The 18,592-nt window shown below is 39.4% G+C and overlaps 1 protein-coding gene across 1 annotated transcript in view; it reads left to right on the top strand.

The window, feature by feature from the left end:
- KPNA4 (karyopherin subunit alpha 4) overlaps positions 1-18,592 on the top strand; it is a 182,840-nt gene that overhangs the window by 78,029 nt on the left and 86,219 nt on the right. The window contains exons 6-7 of the mRNA XM_053711802.1: positions 4,705-4,894; positions 13,495-13,609. Of these exons, the coding sequence (XP_053567777.1) occupies positions 4,705-4,894; positions 13,495-13,609 (305 nt within the window). The remainder of the gene's footprint in view (positions 1-4,704; positions 4,895-13,494; positions 13,610-18,592) is intronic.

Genomic DNA, 18,592 nt, shown 5'->3' with positions numbered 1-18,592 from the left:
TGTGGCATACATCAATCATCAAGGAGGAACTCAGTCCTCTGGCTATGAAAGAAGTATCTCGAATTTTGGTTTGGGCGGAATCCAGCTCCTGTCTAATCTCTGCGGTTCATATCCCAGGTGTAGACAATTGGGAAGCGGATTATCTCAGTCGCCAAACGTTGCATCCGGGCGAATGGTCTCTTCACCCAGAGGTATTTCTTCAGATCGTTCAAATGTGGGAACTTCCAGAAATAGATTTGATGGCGTCCCATCTAAACAAGAAACTTCCCAGGTATCTGTCCAGATCCCGGGATCCTCAGGCGGAGGCAGTGGATGCATTATCACTTCCTTGGAAGTATCATCCTGCCTATATCTTTCCGCCTCTAGTTCTTCTTCCAAGAGTAATCTCCAAGATTCTGAAGGAATGCTCGTTTGTTCTGCTGGTAGCTCCGGCATGGCCTCACAGGTTTTGGTATGCAGATCTTGTCCGGATGGCCTCTTGCCAACCGTGGACTCTTCCGTTAAGACCAGACCTTCTGTCACAAGGTCCTTTTTTCCATCAGTATCTGAAATCCTTAAATTTAAAGGTATGGAGATTGAACGCTTGATTCTTCGTCAAAGAGGTTTCTCTGACGCTGTGATTAATACTATGTTACAGGCTCGTAAATCTGTATCTAGAGAGATATATTATAGAGTCTGGAAGACTTATATTTCTTGGTGTATTTCTCATCATTTTTCTTGGCATTCTTTTAGAATTCCGAGAATTTTACAGTTTCTTCAGGATGGTTTAGATAAAGGTTTGTCCGCAAGTTCCTTGAAAGGACAAATCTCTGCTCTTTCTGTTCTTTTTCACAGAAAGATTGCTATTCTTCCTGATATTCATTGTTTTGTACAAGCTTTGGTTCGTATAAAACCTGTCATTAAGTCAATTTCTCCTCCTTGGAGTTTGAATTTGGTTCTGGGGGCTCTTCAAGCTCCTCCGTTTGAACCTATGCATTCATTGGACATTAAATTACTTTCTTGGAAAGTTTTGTTCCTTTTGGCCATCTCTTCTGCCAGAAGAGTTTCTGAATTATCTGCTCTTTCTTGTGAGTCTCCTTTTCTGATTTTTCATCAGGATAAGGCGGTGTTGCGAACTTCTTTTGAATTTTTACCTAAAGTTGTGAATTCCAACAACATTAGTAGAGAAATTGTGGTTCCTTCATTATGTCCTAATCCTAAGAATTCTAAGGAGAAATCGCTGCATTCTTTGGATGTTGTTAGAGCTTTGAAATATTATGTTGAAGCTACTAAATCTTTCAGAAAGACTTCTAGTCTATTTGTTATCTTTTCCGGTTCTAGAAAAGGCCAGAAAGCTTCTGCCATTTCTTTGGCATCTTGGTTGAAATCTTTAATTCATCTTGCCTATGTTGAGTCGGGTAAAACTCCGCCTCAGAGAATTACAGCTCATTCTACTAGGTCAGTTTCTACTTCCTGGGCGTTTAGGAATGAAGCTTCGGTTGATCAGATTTGCAAAGCAGCAACTTGGTCCTCTTTGCATACTTTTACTAAATTCTACCATTTTGATGTATTTTCTTCTTCTGAAGCAGTTTTTGGTAGAAAAGTACTTCAGGCAGCGGTTTCAGTTTGAATCTTCTGCTTATGTTTTTCGTTAAACTTTATTTTGGGTGTGGATTATTTTCAGCAGGAATTGGCTGTCTTTATTTTATCCCTCCCTCTCTAGTGACTCTTGTGTGGAAAGATCCACATCTTGGGTAATCATTATCCCATACGTCACTAGCTCATGGACTCTTGCTAATTACATGAAAGAAAACATAATTTATGTAAGAACTTACCTGATAAATTCATTTCTTTCATATTAGCAAGAGTCCATGAGGCCCGCCCTTTTTTTGGGGTGGTTATGATTTTTTTGTATAAAGCACAATTATTCTAATTCCTTATTTTATATGCTTTCGCACTTTTTTCTTATCACCCCACTTCTTGGCTATTCGTTAAACTGAATTGTGGGTGTGGTGAGGGGTGTATTTATAGGCATTTTGAGGTTTGGGAAACTTTGCCCCTCCTGGTAGGAATGTATATCCCATACGTCACTAGCTCATGGACTCTTGCTAATATGAAAGAAATGAATTTATCAGGTAAGTTCTTACATAAATTATGTTATATCATTTACATTTATATATATATATATATATATATATATATATATATATATATATATATCATTTTTATTTTTATATATATATATATATATATATATATATATATATTTACATAATAGTTTTCTATGTTTTAAATAAAATCCAGATGAGTGTTACAAATATAAACTTCAGACTAAAACTTTACATTAACACAACTGTTTCTTCAATTTTTATGCAGCAGAGCACAGTTTTATAATGAAACCAAACCACAAACTGTTTGAAAAGAGGTAGTACTAGAAAGAGTTAGACTGTCACTGTTAATAACATTCTGTTATTCACTCTTTCAGAAACTTTGCATTGAAATGCAAAAATCTCAACATGTCCACATGCTTCTGGCTAAGGCTGGTTCTCTGTTTGCAGCTATATTTCCTGCAGCAGAGAAAAGGCTGTTGAGGTGTATAAGTAGGGTTTTGCCAATTTCAACAAAGTGGGATATTTATCTTTGTTAGCTCTTCACCAATGCTAAAGTGTTTTCTACCTTGGCAAGGGGCCTTTCAAAGTAACCCTTGACTTCATTCTAACATAAAAATATCTTGAATATCTATATGCAATGGTAAATAACCAGCTATAAGGTTAGGGGAAATATCTAATCCTCTCTAAAAATAACGAATATATACTTATAAAGGTTGAAAAGCCAATTAATCGATTGAGATTCGTTGACAACTATTTTCATAATAGATTATTATCGATTATGACGATTAGTTGTTGCAGCTCTAATATATATATATATATATATGTGTATGTGTATGTGTATGTATGTATGTATGTATATGTATGTATATATATATATATATATATATATATATATATGTATATATATATATGTATATGTATTTTTTTCTATACTCTATCATATCTATCTTTATCTGCAAGCAAGATTTTTTTTTTGGGTCTAGCCGTAGTCAGCATTAATCTCTTCAGTAGGGTAGTGGTGGCTTTAAAGCGGTTAGGAACTTAGGAAAACGCAGCACGGCCCCCTTCATAACATTTTGCGGCCCTAGTATAGAAAACCAGAGTAGGTTTACTCGGTTTTATTTTTTTTTTCTACAGGTCCCTGTGAGGAGTATGTGTTCTCCTCACCTTGTAAGCTGTCCTCCTGCCTGACAGCTAGATTGCAGGTAAGTGCCTTTTTGTCTTTTAGGTTGGGAGATTGGCACTTAAACGGTTTGACTGCAACTTTAAGGGACTTGTATATCCTGTAGACAGGATATTTTCTGTCAGGGAGCAGACACTTTTTATTGTGGCTTGAGACTAAGGGTTGTTCACGCCTATTTGGGCTTAAGTATTTTACTTTATGTGGGCTGTTTTAACTATGCTAATGACTTTTTTTGTGTCAACGCTTTCTCATGCTGTGTGAAAGCTAGACGTTATCTGACATGCTGATGTGCGGTCTTATGTTTAGAGGATGCTCTGAGTTATTAGGGAAAAATGGCTGTTACATTTTTTCTTTTTATTTGCCTAACCGTATGCATGTATATTTTCACTTGTATCTTCATGCCATCTCAATAGCATGACATTTTATGCTTAGGGTCAGAACAATCCTTGCAGAGGGAGAAACGCGCGTATTTGTCTTAAGACAATGCAGTTTCTCCTCAGTCATGTGACCGCTTTTCTGCTTCAATCCTTTAGCGGAGCGGTGTTATATTCGAATACCGACTTCCTCTGTATGTCGGGTTAGCAGATCTTTCTGCAGTCTGTACTTGTTAATTTCCTTTTGTAAGCAGGTTTTTACATCTGTCAGGTTGAGGTGTAGGAGTTCCGTTTATTTAGCAAAGTGCTAGTCTTTTTTTTAATCAATATTAAAGTGACAGTACTTGCTAAATATAATGGAAATAAAAAGATTATATTGGAAATATAATTGAATTTCGGGCATGGAGGTCTTTGTGTATTTCTCTACTTATGCTGGTTTGCATTTAGACACAAATTGTTTTGCTATACAATTCTGTGCTGCATGCTTATCTATAACTCTTGTATGTAGAGTTAAATTGTTGCCTACTGAGCCCAGTGTGTCTGTGGCATTGCCAAAACAGCATCATCCTAAGTTTTCCCCTTAAATGTCCCAAGCCTTAATGGCGTCACATGCAGTGCCCTACGGTTCCTCTGTCACCTGCAGGCGTATATTTGCTTATAGATTTTGCTGCAGATATTTTCTGTGCTATCTGCGGCATTATCTGCTTTTCCTATGTAAAGGGAAAACGCGAGAGGATAGTGATTCAGATAGTAAGGTTTCTGTTTCGCCTACTGCTACACAGGTTGTCCTCCCTCATAAGTCTGAGGAGGATATGTTGGTAACCTCAGAGTGAAATCGTAGATTTCGACAGTATAATGCCTTCGTCTGATGCTGAAGTTGTAACCTTCCGATTTTAGCTTGAACACCTTTGTGTGTTAAGTAAATTTTGGGCTACCTTGGACATCTCAGATACTCCTCTTGCTGTCAACATTAAGAAATCTAGTAAATTTAATATATACTATGATGTTCCTTCCTCTGTTTCTTGTTCTAGACTGTGCTTCAGAGTTTATTTCATAGGAAGGGAGAAGCCAGGGACCCCTTTTCCCCGTCTCCTGTCTTTATTAAGATGTTTCCTGTTGATGACGCCAATAAAGATTCATGGAGCACGGTGCTACAAGTAGGATTCATCTCTACTCTGGCTATGAGAAACAATTTCCATGTAGAGGATAGCTGCTCCTTTCAGGACAAAGCTGGCGGCTTATTTGAAGTATGATGTATGTTCATCAGGGTCTTCAATGGCAACCTGCAGGTTGTATATTGCTACTGTCAAGTGCGGCATCTTATGGGTGCAACGCCTTGTCTGATTCAATTTCTTAAAGTCTCCTTTGGAGGAGATTCAAGCAGGATTGAGGCTCTTAAACTAGCCTTTCTTTCATGTAATTAGCAAGAGTCCATGAGCTAGTGACGTATGGGATATACATTCCTACCAGGAGGGGCAAAGTTTCCCAAACCTCAAAATGCCTATAAATACACCCCTCACCACACCCACAATTCAGTTTTACAAACTTTGCCTCCGATGGAGGTGGTGAAGTAAGTTTGTGCTAGATTCTACGTTGATATGCGCTCCGCAGCAAGTTGGGGCCCGGTTTTCCTCTCAGCGTGCAGTGAATGTCAGAGGGATGTGAGGAGAGTATTGCCTATTTGAATGCAGTGATCTCCTTCTACGGGGTCTATTTCATAGGTTCTCTGTTATCGGTCGTAGAGATTCATCTCTTACCTCCCTTTTCAGATCGACAATATACTCTTATATATACCATTACCTCTGCTGATTCTCGTTTCAGTACTGGTTTGGCTTTCTACAAACATGTAGATGAGTGTCCTGGGGTAAGTAAATCTTATTTTCTGTGACACTCTAAGCTATGGTTGGGCACTTTGTTTATAAAGTTCTAAATATATGTATTCAAACATTTATTTGCCTTGACTCAGAATGTTCAACTTTCCTTATTTTTCAGACAGTCAGTTTCATATTTGGGATAATGCATTTGATTTAATCATTTTTTCTTACCTTCAAAATTTTTTCCCTGTGGGCTGTTAGGTTCGCGGGGGCTGAAAATGCTTCATTTTATTGCGTCATTCTTGGCGCAGACTTTTTTGGCGCAAAAATTCTTTTCCGTTTCCGGTGTCATACGTGTCGCCGGAAGTTGCGTCATTTTTTGACGTTATTTTGCGCCAAAAATGTCGGCGTTCCGGATGTGGCGTCATTTTTGGCGCCAAAAGCATTTAGGCGCCAAATAATGTGGGAGTCTTATTTGGCGCTAAAAAATATGGGCGTCGCTTTTGTCTCCACATTATTTAAGTCTCATTTTTCATTGCTTCTGGTTGCTAGAAGCTTGTTCTTTGGCATTTTTTCCCATTCCTGAAACTGTCATTTAAGGAATTTGATCAATTTTGCTTTATATGTTGTTTTTTCTCTTACATATTGCAAGATGTCTCACGTTGCATCTGAGTCAGAAGATACTACAGGAAAATCGCTGTCTAGTGCTGGATCTACCAAAGCTAAGTGTATCTGCTGTAAACTTTTGGTAGCTATTTCTCCGGCTGTTTGTATTAATTGTCATGACAAACTTGTTAATGCAGATAATATTTCCTTTAGTAAAGTACCATTGTCTGTTGCAGTTCCTTCAACATCTAAGGTGCAGAATGTTCCTGATAATATAAGAGATTTTGTTTCTGAATCCATCAAGAAGGCTATGTCTGTTATTTCTCCTTCTAGTAAACGTAAAAAATCTTTTAAAACTTCTCTCCCTACAGATGAATTTTTAAATGAACATCATCATTCTGATTCTGATGACTCTTCTGGTTCAGAGGATTCTGTTTCAGAGATTGATGCTGATAAATCTTCATATTTATTTTAAATGGAATTTATTCGTTCTTTACTTAAAGAAGTACTAATTGCTTTAGAAATAGAGGATTCTGGTCCTCTTGATACTAATTCTAAACGTTTAGATAAGGTATTTAAATCTCCTGTGGTTATTCCAGAAGTTTTTCCTGTTCCTAATGCTATTTCTGCAGTAATTTCCAAAGAATGGGATAAATTGGGTAATTCATTTACTCCTTCTAAACGTTTTAAGCAATTATATCCTGTACCGTCTGACAGGTTAGAATTTTGGGACAAAATCCCTAAAGTTGATGGGGCTATTTCTACCCTTGCTAAACGTACTACCATTCCTACGTCAGATGGTACTTCGTTTAAAGATCCTTTAGATAGGAAAATTGAATCCTTTCTAAGAAAAGCTTATCTGTGTTCAGGTAATCTTCTTAGACCTGCTATATCATTGGCTGATGTTGCTGCAGCTTCAACTTTTTGGTTGGAAACTTTAGCGCAACAAGTAACAAATCATGATTCTCATGATATTATTATTCTTCTTCAGCATGCTAATAATTTTATCTGTGATGCTATTTTTGATATTATCAGAGTTGATGTCAGGTTTATGTCTCTAGCTATTTTAGCTAGAAGAGCTTTATGGCTTAAGACTTGGAATGCTGATATGGCTTCTAAATCAACTCTACTTTCCATTTCTTTCCAGGGTAACAAATTATTTGGTTCTCAGTTGGATTCTATTATCTCAACTGTTACTGGTGGGAAAGGAACTTTTTTACCACAGGATAAAAAGTCTAAAGGTAAAAACAGGGCTAATAATCGTTTTCGTTCCTTTCGTTTCAACAAAGAACAAAAGCCTGATCCTTCATCCTCAGGAGCAGTTTCAGTTTGGAAACCATCTACAGTCTGGAATAAATCCAAGCCTGCTAGAAAGGCAAAGCCTGTTTCTAAGTACACATGAAGGTGCGGCCCTCATTCCAGCTCAGCTGGTAGGGGGCAGGTTACGTTTTTTCAAAGAAATTTGGATCAATTCTGTTCACAATCTTTGGATTCAGAACATTGTTTCAGAAGGGTACAGAATTGGTTTCAAGATGAGACCTCCTGCAAAGAGGTTTTTTCTTTCCCGTGTCCCAGTAAATCCAGTGAAAGCTCAAGCATTTCTGAATTGTGTTTCAGATCTAGAGTTGGCTGGAGTAATTATGCCAGTTCCAGTTCCGGAACAGGGGATGGGGTTTTATTCAAATCTCTTCATTGTACCAAAGAAGGAGAATTCCTTCAGACCAGTTCTGGATCTAAAAATATTGAATCGTTATGTAAGGATACCAACGTTCAAGATGGTAACTATAAGGACTATCTTGCCTTTTGTTCAGCAAGGGAATTATATGTCCACAATAGATTTACAGGATGCATATCTGCATATTCAGATTCATCCAGATCATTATCAGTTCCTGAGATTCTCTTTTCTGGACAAGCATTACCAGTTTGTGGCTTTACCGTTTGGCCTAGCTACAGCTCCGAGAATTTTTACAAAGGTTCTCGGTGCCCTTCTGTCTGTAATCAGAGAACAGGGTATTGTGGTATTTCCTTATCTGGACGATATCTTGGTACTTGCTCAGTCTTTACATTTAGCAGAATCTCATACGAATCGACTTGTGTTGTTTCTTCAAGATCATGGTTGGAGGATCAATTTACCAAAAAGTTCATTGATTCCTCAGACAAGGGTAACCTTTCTGGGTTTCCAGATAGATTCAGTGTCCATGACTCTGTCTTTAACAGACAAGAGACGTCTAAAATTGATTTCAGCTTGTCGAAACCTTCAGTCACAATCATTCCCTTCGGTAGCCTTATGCATGGAAATTCTAGGTCTTATGACTGCTGCATCGGACGCGATCCCCTTTGCTCGTTTTCACATGCGACCTCTTCAGCTCTGTATGCTGAATCAATGGTGCAAGGATTACACAAAGATATCTCAATTAATATCTTTAAAACCGATTGTTCGACACTCTCTAACGTGGTGGACAGATCACCATCGTTTAATTCAGGGGGCTTCTTTTGTGCTTCCGACCTGGACTGTAATTTCAACAGATGCAAGTCTCACTGGTTGGGGAGCTGTGTGGGGATCTCTGACGGCACAAGGAGTTTGGGAATCTCAGGAGGTGAGATTACCGATCAATATTTTGGAACTCCGTGCAATTTTCAGAGCTCTTCAGTTTTGGCCTCTTCTGAAGAGAGAATCGTTCATTTGTTTTCAGACGGACAATGTCACAACTGTGGCATACATCAATCATCAAGGAGGGACTCACAGTTCTCTGGCTATGAAAGAAGTATCTCGAATTTTGGTTTGGGCGGAATCCAGCTCCTGTCTAATCTCTGCGGTTCATATCCCAGGTGTAGACAATTGGGAAGCGGATTATCTCAGTCGCCAAACGTTGCATCCGGGCGAATGGTCTCTTCACCCAGAGGTATTTCTTCAGATTGTTCAAAGGTGGGAACTTCCAGAAATAGATCTGATGGCGTCTCATCTAAACAAGAAACTTCCCAGATATCTGTCCAGATCCCGGGATCCTCAGGCGGAGGCAGTGGATGCATTATCACTTCCTTGGAAGTATCATCCTGCCTATATCTTTCCGCCTCTAGTTCTTCTTCCAAGAGTAATCTCCAAGATTCTGAAGGAATGCTCGTTTGTTCTGCTGGTAGCTCCGGCATGGCCTCACAGGTTTTGGTATGCGGATCTTGTCCGGATGGCCTCTTGCCAACCGTGGACTCTTCCGTTAAGACCAGACCTTCTGTCACAAGGTCCTTTTTTCCATCAGGATCTGAAATCCTTAAATTTAAAGGTATGGAGATTGAACGTTTGATTCTTGGTCAAAGAGGTTTCTCTGACTCTGTGATTAATACTATGTTACAGGCTCGTAATTCTGTATCTAGAGAGATATATTATAGAGTCTGGAAGACTTATATTTCTTGGTGTCTTTCTCAACATTTTTCTTGGCATTCTTTTAGAATACCGAGAATTTTACAGTTTCTTCAGGATGGTTTAGATAAGGGTTTGTCTGCAAGTTCCTTGAAAGGACAAATCTCTGCTCTTTCTGTTCTTTTCCACAGAAAGATTGCTATTCTTCCTGATATTCATTGTTTTGTACAAGCTTTGGTTCGTATAAAACCTGTCATTAAGTCTATTTCTCCTCCTTGGAGTTTGAATTTGGTTCTGGGAGCTCTTCAAGCTCCTCCCTTTGAACCTATGCATTCATTGGACATTAAATTACTTTCTTGGAAAGTTTTGTTCCTTTTGGCCATCTCTTCTGCCAGAAGAGTTTCTGAATTATCTGCTCTTTCTTGTGAGTCTCCTTTTCTGATTTTTCATCAGGATAAGGCGGTGTTGCAAACTTCTTTTGAATTTTTACCTAAAGTTGTGAATTCCAACAACATTAGTAGAGAAATTGTGGTTCCTTCATTATGTCCTAATCCTAAGAATTCTAAGGAGAAATCATTGCATTCTTTGGATGTTGTTAGAGCTTTGAAATATTATGTTGAAGCTACTAAATCTTTCCGGAAGACTTCTAGTCTGTTTGTTATCTTTTCCGGTTCTAGAAAAGGCCAGAAAGCTTCTGCCATTTCTTTGGCATCTTGGTTGAAATCTTTAATTCATCTTGCCTATGTTGAGTCGGGTAAAACTCCGCCTCAGAGGATTACAGCTCATTCTACCAGGTCAGTTTCTACTTCCTGGGCGTTTAGGAATGAAGCTTCGGTTGATCAGATTTGCAAAGCAGCAACTTGGTCCTCTTTGCATACTTTTACTAAATTCTACCATTTTGATGTATTTTCTTCTTCTGAAGCAGTTTTTGGTAGAAAAGTACTTCAGGCAGCGGTTTCAGTCTGAATCTTCTGCTTATGTTTTTCATTAAACTTTATTTTGGGTGTGGATTATTTTCAGCAGGAATTGGCTGTCTTTATTTTATCCCTCCCTCTCTAGTGACTCTTGTGTGGAAAGATCCACATCTTGGGTAATCATTATCCCATACGTCACTAGCTCATGGACTCTTGCTAATTACATGAAAGAAAACATAATTTATGTAAGAACTTACCTGATAAATTCATTTCTTTCATATTAGCAAGAGTCCATGAGGCCCGCCCTTTTTTTGTGGTGGTTATGATTTTTTTATAAAGCACAATTATTCCAATTCCTTATTTTATATGCTTTCGCACTTTTTTATCACCCCACTTCTTGGCTATTCGTTAAACTGAATTGTGGGTGTGGTGAGGGGTGTATTTATAGGCATTTTGAGGTTTTGGAAACTTTGCCCCTCCTGGTAGGAATGTATATCCCATACGTCACTAGCTCATGGACTCTTGCTAATATGAAAGAAATGAATTTATCAGGTAAGTTCTTACATAAATTATGTTTTTTTTTTTTTTTTTTTCTGATGCTCCAATGAAAGTTTTTATTCTGGGAGTGAGGCTATGACGTCTGTCCTAGCCCTCAGGGTGTTGTGGCGGTCAACTGATACCTCTAATTCCAAGTTTTTGACGTTTCCTCACAAGGGTAAGACCTTGTTTGAGTCTGGTTTGGCAGAAATATTTCTGATATTACGGTTGGAAAAGGGTCTTTTCTACCACAAGACAAGAAGAACAGACCTATAGGACATCATGTTATTTTGTTCCTTTCATAATTTCAAAGGAAAGTTTTCTTGGATCCTCATTTAGTTTGGGATACAAGATGTCCCCGATCCTATGGGCTGTGGGCATAGTATTTCAGGGTTACAGTATTGAATTTTATATTTTCCCTTCCAGGGGCAGATTCTACCTCAAGTTTATCTGCAGCCCAGATACAATAGAGGCATTCTTGAAATGCGTTCAGGACCCTTCCTTCTTGAGTGATAGTTCCTGTTCAGGAACAGGGCCTAAGACTCTAATCAATCAGAGGGTACTTTTCGTCCTATTCTAGACCTAAAGGGTCACTATAGATTTTTTCAGAGTGCCGTTCTTCAATATGGAAACAATTCTTTTCATTCTTCCTTGGTCCAAGTGGGTCAGTTCATGTCGATCATAGTCCTGAAGGATGTGTATCTTCATGGTCCCTTTCTCAGGAATCATAACCAGTTCCTGAAATTTGCCTTTCTAGACAAACACTTTGTTTGTGGCTTTTTCATTAGGCATTGACTCCAGAATTTTCTCAGGTTCTGGGGGCTCTCTTGGCAGTGGTCAGGTCTCTTGATATTGCAGTAGCGCCCTTCCTGGACAATATATTGGTCCAGACGCCTTCTTTTCAACAAGCAAACTCTCATACGGATACGAATGGAGAGTAAATCTGAGAAGAGTCCCCTTGTTCCAGTTACAAGGGTAGTGTTCTTAGGGATTATAATAGTTTTCCCATCTATGAAAATTTTTGACAGAGGTCAGAATGAGATTATTTCTTTTGCCCCTCTCCGCAGTCTATTGTTCGGCCATCAGTGACTCAATGTATGAAGGTATTTGGTTTGATGGTAGCTTTCATCATTACCTTTGCTCGTTTCCATTGGATTTATTCCTTGGAGCAGAGGACATTTGGATCAGTCTCTGAGGTTTAATCTAGTTAAGTCGACTAGAGACTTTCTTGTGGTGGTTTTCTCAGGATCATCTGTTTCAGAGGCACATGCTTACGGAGACCTTCCTGGGTTATTGTGACCTTGGATGCTAGCCTGCTGTGCTGGGGAGCGATCTGTGACTTGCTACAGGCAGGGACTTTGGACTGCTCTCACCTTAGACATTTTGGGGTTGAGAGCGATTTTGCGATGCTCTCATGGCTTAGCCTCAGTTGTCCTTAGTCCGGTTTATCAGGTTTCAGTCGGACAGTGGCTTTTATCAAACACTAGGGGGGAAATTATGAGTTCCTTAGCCATGACGGTGGTGGCTCAGATTGTTCAGTGGGCGGAAGCTCACAATTTCTGTCTAAATGCCATCCACATTCTTAGTGTGGGCTACTGGGATGCGGACTTCCTGAGCAGACAGACATTTCATCCCGGGGAGTGGGCACTCCTTCCGGAGGTTGTTCTCCCTCAAAATGGGGGATGCTGGAGTTAGATTTGATGGCGTCTTGGCAGAACGCTAAGCTACCAAGTTATGGTACAAGGTCAAAATATCCGCAGGCCGCCCTGATGGATGTTCTGGTGGTTCCTTGGGATTTCAGTCTGGCATATCTGTTTCCTCTGTTTGCTCTCCTTCTAAGAGTCATTGTTCGTACCAAACAGCAGAGAGCATCTGTAATTCTATTGCAGGATCTGGTATGCAGACCTAGTGAAGATGTCATCTCTTCCACCTTGGAGGTTGCCTCTGAAGGAGGACCTTCTAATTTAGAGTCCATTCCTTCATCCAAATCTTGTTTCTCTGAGGCTGTCTGCTTGGGGATCGCTTAGTCCTGTCTAAGCGTGTTTTTTCTAAATCGGTCATTGAGACCATGATTCAGGCTCGCAAGCCAGTATCTAGAAAGATTTACAATAAGGTATGGCTTAAATACTTATTGGTGTGAATCCAAGGGCTACTCTTGGAGTAGAGTCGGATCAGTATTCTTAGGATTTTGTCTTTTTCAGGATGGTCTGGAGAAGGGATTGTCGGTCAGTTCTCTGAAGGGTCAGATTTCTGCATTTATTTATTTTGTTGCACAAGCATCTGGCAGATGTGCCAGATGTTTCGATCTTTTTGTCAGACCCTGGTCAGAATCAGACCTGTGTTGTAAGTCTGTTGCTCTTTCTTGGAGCCTTAACCTTTGTTAGTAAGGTTTTGCAGCAGGCTCAGTTTGAGCCATTGCATTCTATAGATATTACATTATCTTGGAAGGTTTTGTTTCTTTGCTATCTCTTCTGCTCGGAGAGTCTCGGAACTCAACTTTGCATTGTGATTCACCCTACCTTATCTTTCATGCTGATAAGTTCTAAGTTGGGTTTTCTTCCTGACGTGGTTTGGATAGAAGACATTTTTTTGTTCCTTCATGTCCTGATCCTTCTCATAAGGAACGTTTGTGGCACAGCTTGGATGTTGCGCCTGCTCTCAGACTCTACCTACTGGCTACTAAGGATTTTCGCCAGTCTTCTGCCATGTTTGTTAGTTTCTCTGGACAGCGTCTAGGTCAGAAAACTACTGTTACTTCTCAACCAGAGGAAAAGAGAAGTATGCTTCGTTTGGCTTATGAGACTGCTGGTCAGCAGCCTCCTAAGCGATTTTACAGCCCATCCTACGAGCGCTGTCTCCTCTTCTTGGACTTTAAAATATGAAGCTTTTGTGGAACAGGTTTGCAAGGCTGCAACTTGATCCTCTGTTTTCTTTTTCAATTTTGATTCTTTTTCCTTGGCTGAGGTTTCTTTTGGGAGTAAGTTTGTTCAAGCGGTGGTGCCTTCTGTTTAGGTGTGCCTGTCTTGTTGTCCCTCCCTAGTCATGTGTCCTCTAGCTTGGGTATTGTTTCCCACTAGTAATTGATGACGTGGACTCTCCATATCTAAGGAAAGAAAACAAAATTTATGCTTACCTGATTTATTTATTTCTGGATATGGAGAGTCCACGACCCCACCCTTTTTTTTGAGACGGTTATTTTTTTACTAAACCTCAGGCACCTCTACACCTTTTGTGTTCCGTTTTTCCATTTTCCTTTCGGTCGAATGACTGGGGATTATATGTAGGTGAGTGACACTTAACAGCTTTGCTGTGGTGCTCTTTGCCTCCTCCTGCTGGCCAGGAGTGATATTTCCACTAGTAATTGATGTTGTGGACTCTCCATATCCGGAAAGAAATACTTTTTATCAGGTAAGGATACATTTTGTTTTTATTTTTAGATAATTAATTTTTGAGGACCTTTTTTTTTTTTTTTTTTGTCTCACATTTGCACAATTTCTTTTACAAAGATATGACGAGTCCACGGATTTCATCCTTACTTGTGGGACATTAACCTCCTGCTAACAGGAAGTAGCAAAGAGCAACACAGCAGAGCTGTGTATGTATGTATATATATATATATATATATATATATATATATATATATATATATATATATATATATATATATATATATATATATATATATATATATATATATATATCCCCTTCCCCTCCACCCTCAGTCATTCTCTTTGCCTGTGTTATACTAGGAAGACATGGTAAAGTGAGGTGTTAGTTTTAGTTTCTTCAATCAAGAAGTTTATTTTAAATGGTACCGGTGCATACTATTTTCCTCAGGGGGATATGGAAGAAGATTTCTGCCCTGAGCTTTGATGAGCTTAGCATTTGTAACGAAGATCCACGCTGGTTCCTACAAGACTTCTGAAGGTAACCATGAGACCTCTTCTGTGTGGAGACTGGTTTCATGCTACAAGCAGCATTACGGTATGTGCAGCCTTTTTTTCTGAGGAGACTTGGTGTATCAGAACTGGCTGGCATTATTTCCCTGTATGGGAATGGGGTAAGCAGTAAAACCTATTTTAATAAGATGGGTGTTACTGGAGTCCCTATTTTATATTTATCATTAGTTGATATTTGGGCATTATGTGACATGGGAGACAATATAAAAATTGATGTTTTATGTTTTTTATTTTTGGCACTTAAAACTTATTGGTTTTATGCTTGAGGGTTATATTGTGTGTGTATTTTTACTTTAGTGCAAAACTGCATTTCCATGCGGTGGTGTTTGGGCCTACTCTGACTTTAGACCTTAAGGGGCGGAGCCTATTTTGGCACAATTCTTCAAGCTTAGCAGCAGCAAACAGTAACTCGGTGGCTCCTGGACTGTGTAGCTGGTCTGAAGGGTTGGAAACTTGATTCGAAGTACCCTGGGGGCAGGTAGGCGCCACAGCAGAGCTGTGCAGATTGCAGTCGGATAATATCACGACTGTAGCGTATATCAATCATCAGGAGGGAACAAAGAGTTCTCTAGCGATGATGGAGGTTCCCAAAATAATTTGATGGGCAGAGACTCACTCTTGCCATCTATCAGCAATCTGTATCCCAGGAGTGGAGAACTGGTAAGCGGATTTTCTGTCAGACTTTTCATCCGGGGGAGTGGGAACTCCATCCGGAGGTGTTTGCACAATTGATTCAGCAATGGGGCACACCAGAATTGGATCTGATGGCGTCTCGTCAGTACGCCAAACTTCCTTGTTACGGGTCCAAGTTAAGGGATCCTCAGGCAGTACTGATAGATGCTCTAGCAGTACCCTGGTCGTTCAACCTGGCTTATGTGTTTCCACCATTTGCTCTCCCAGAATCAAACAGGAGAGAGCCTCTGTGATTTTTTTTATAGCACCTGCGTGGCCACGCAGGACTTGGTATGCAGACCTGGTGGACATGTCATCTCTTTCACCATGGACTCTGCCACTGAGACAGGACCTTCTGGTTCAAGGTCTGTTCCAGCATCCAAATCTAGTTTCTCTGCGGCTGACTGCTTGGAGATTGAACGCTTGATTTTATCCAAGCAGGGTTTCTCTGAGTTGGTCATACATACCTTGATTCAGGCTCGAAAGCCTGTCACTAGGAAAATGTATCATAAGACATGTCGTAAATATCTTTATTGGTGCGAATCCAAAGGCTACTCATGGAGTAAGATCAGGATTCCTAGGATTTTGTCCTTTCTCCAAGAAGGATTGGAGAAGGGGCTATCAGCGAGTTCCTTAAAGGGACAGATCTGCTTTATCAATTCTACTGCACAAGCGTCTGGCAGATGTTCCAGACGTTGTCGTTCTGTCAGGCTTTAGTTGAAATCAAGCCTGTGTTTAAACCTGTTGCTCTGCCATGGAGTTTGAATTTAGTTCTTAAAGTTCTTCAAGGGTTTCCGTTTGAACCTATGCATTCCATAGATATTAAGCTTCTATATTGGAAAGTTCTGTTTTTAGTTGCTATCTCTTCGGCTCGAAGAGTTTCTGAACTATCTGCATTGCAATGCGACTCGCCTTATCTTGCTTTCCATGCTGATAAGGTGGTTTTCCGTACCAAACCTGGATTCCTTCCTAAGGTTGTTACTAATAGGAATATCAATCAGGAAATTGTTGTTCCTTCTCTGTGTCCTAATCCTTCCTCTCAGAAGGAGCGTCTTTTGCACAACTTGGACGTGGTTCGTGCTTTGAAGTTTTACTTGCAAGCCACCAAAGATTTCCGTCAAACATCTTCTTTGTTGTCTATTCTGGAAAACGTAGAGGTCAAAAAGCTACGGCTACCTCTTTTTGGCTGAAAAGCATCATCCGTTTGGCATACGAGACTGCTGGACAGCAGCCTCCTGAAAGGATTACAGCTCACTCTACTAGAGCGGTGGCTTCCACATGAGCTTTTAAAAATGATGCTTCTGTTGAACAGATTTGTAAGGCTGCGACTTGGTCTTCGCTTCATACCTTTTTCCAAATTTTCCAAATTTGTTACTTTTGCTTCTTCAGAGGCTAGTTTTGGGAGAAAAGTTTTTCAAGCAGTGGTGCCTTCTGTTTAACCATCTGTCTTGTCCCTCCCGTTCATCCGTGTCGTGTAGCTTTGGTATTGTATCCCACAAGTAAAGGATGAATTCCGTGGACTCGTCGTACCTTATAGAAGAAAAGTAAATTTATGCTTACCTTATAAATTAATTTCTTCTATGGTACGACGAGTCCACGGCCTGCCCTGTCATTTTAAGACAGATTATATTTTTTTTATTTTAAACTTGTCACCTCTGCAAGTTGTAGTTTCTCCTTTTTCTTCCTGTACCTTCGTTCGAATGACTGGGGGGTGGGGCTAAGGGAGGAGCTATATAGACAGCTCTGCTGTGGTGCTCTTTGCCACTTCCTGTTAGCAGAAGGATAATATCCCACAAGTAAAGGATGAATTCCGTGGACTCGTCGTACCATAGAAGAAATTAATTTATGGTAATTTAGGTAAGCATAAATTTACTTTTTTGCTGGGATAAACAATAGAACTGATGGGAGAGTGAAACAGCTGAAAGGGGGGTGGTCCTGTAATTTGAAGGCTTCTTCCCATTTTTAAAATGACTGCTTGCTGTAAACCCAATAGTTTAGAATCGCATTCTGCTTAATGTGTTGTCCTTTCGAAAGTAAACAAAGGGATTTAGGGCAAAAGTCCCTCTTGTAGCCATCTTATGTTTTATGGGTACAGCTTTTTTTATTAATAGGATGAACAGTTGCTCAGACAGCCAATTTTGTCAACTTGATCTTCTCTGGAACACCTTGCGTTCTACAAAAGCCAAGTAAAAAAAAATGGTGACATGCATTTCTAGGTATCCATGTATTAAAATAGAATTAAAGAAGGTGAAATGCAAATAAGCATACGTTGTTCCGTTGCCATTTATGTACATACAAACTTAAAAGGATAGGAAAGTAAAAATTAATCTTGCATGTAATTTTAAGACCCTTTTAAATTCACTTCTGTTTTAAAATATGCTTTGTTCTTTGTATCCCTTGTTAAAAAAGAATACACACAACATAAACCAGTGGGAGCTGCTGCTAATTGGTGCCTGCACACATTTGTCTCTTGTGATTGGCTAATCAGATGTTTTCAACTAGCTGCCAGTGGTGCAATGCTGTTCCTTCAGCAAAGGATAACAAGAGAATTAAAGGGACACTGAACCCAATTTTTTTCGTGATTCAAATAGAGCATGCAATTTTAAGCAACTTTCTAATTTACTCCTATTAAATGTTCTTCATTCTCTTGGTATCTTTATTTGAAATGCAAGAATGTAAGTTTATATCCCAGCCATGTTTGGTGAACAAGCTGGGTTGTTCTTGCTGATTGGTGGATAAATTCATCCACCAATAAAAAAGTGCTATCCAGAGGCTGAACCAAAAAAAGCTCATGTGCCTTCTTTTTCAAATAAAGATGGCAAGAGAACAAAGAAAAATTGATAATGGGAGTAAATTAGAAAGTTGCTTAAAATTGCATGCTTTATCTGAATCATTAAAGAGAAAATTTGGGTTCAGTGTCCCTTTTAAGCAAATTTGATATAAGTTAATTGGAAAGTTGTTGAAAATTATGTTCTACCTGAATCATAAGAGAATTTTTGGGTTTACTGTCCCTTTAGATTTTAAAAAATCTCTAGTTTACCAAGCAGGGAAAAATTTAAAATGTGTGCTATGCTCATTAAATTTAGAC

The sequence above is a fragment of the Bombina bombina genome, chromosome 4 (genome assembly GCF_027579735.1).
Source record: "Bombina bombina isolate aBomBom1 chromosome 4, aBomBom1.pri, whole genome shotgun sequence".
Classification (NCBI taxonomy): Eukaryota; Metazoa; Chordata; class Amphibia; order Anura; family Bombinatoridae; genus Bombina; species Bombina bombina.
This window is presented reverse-complemented; position numbering and strand designations above follow the sequence as displayed.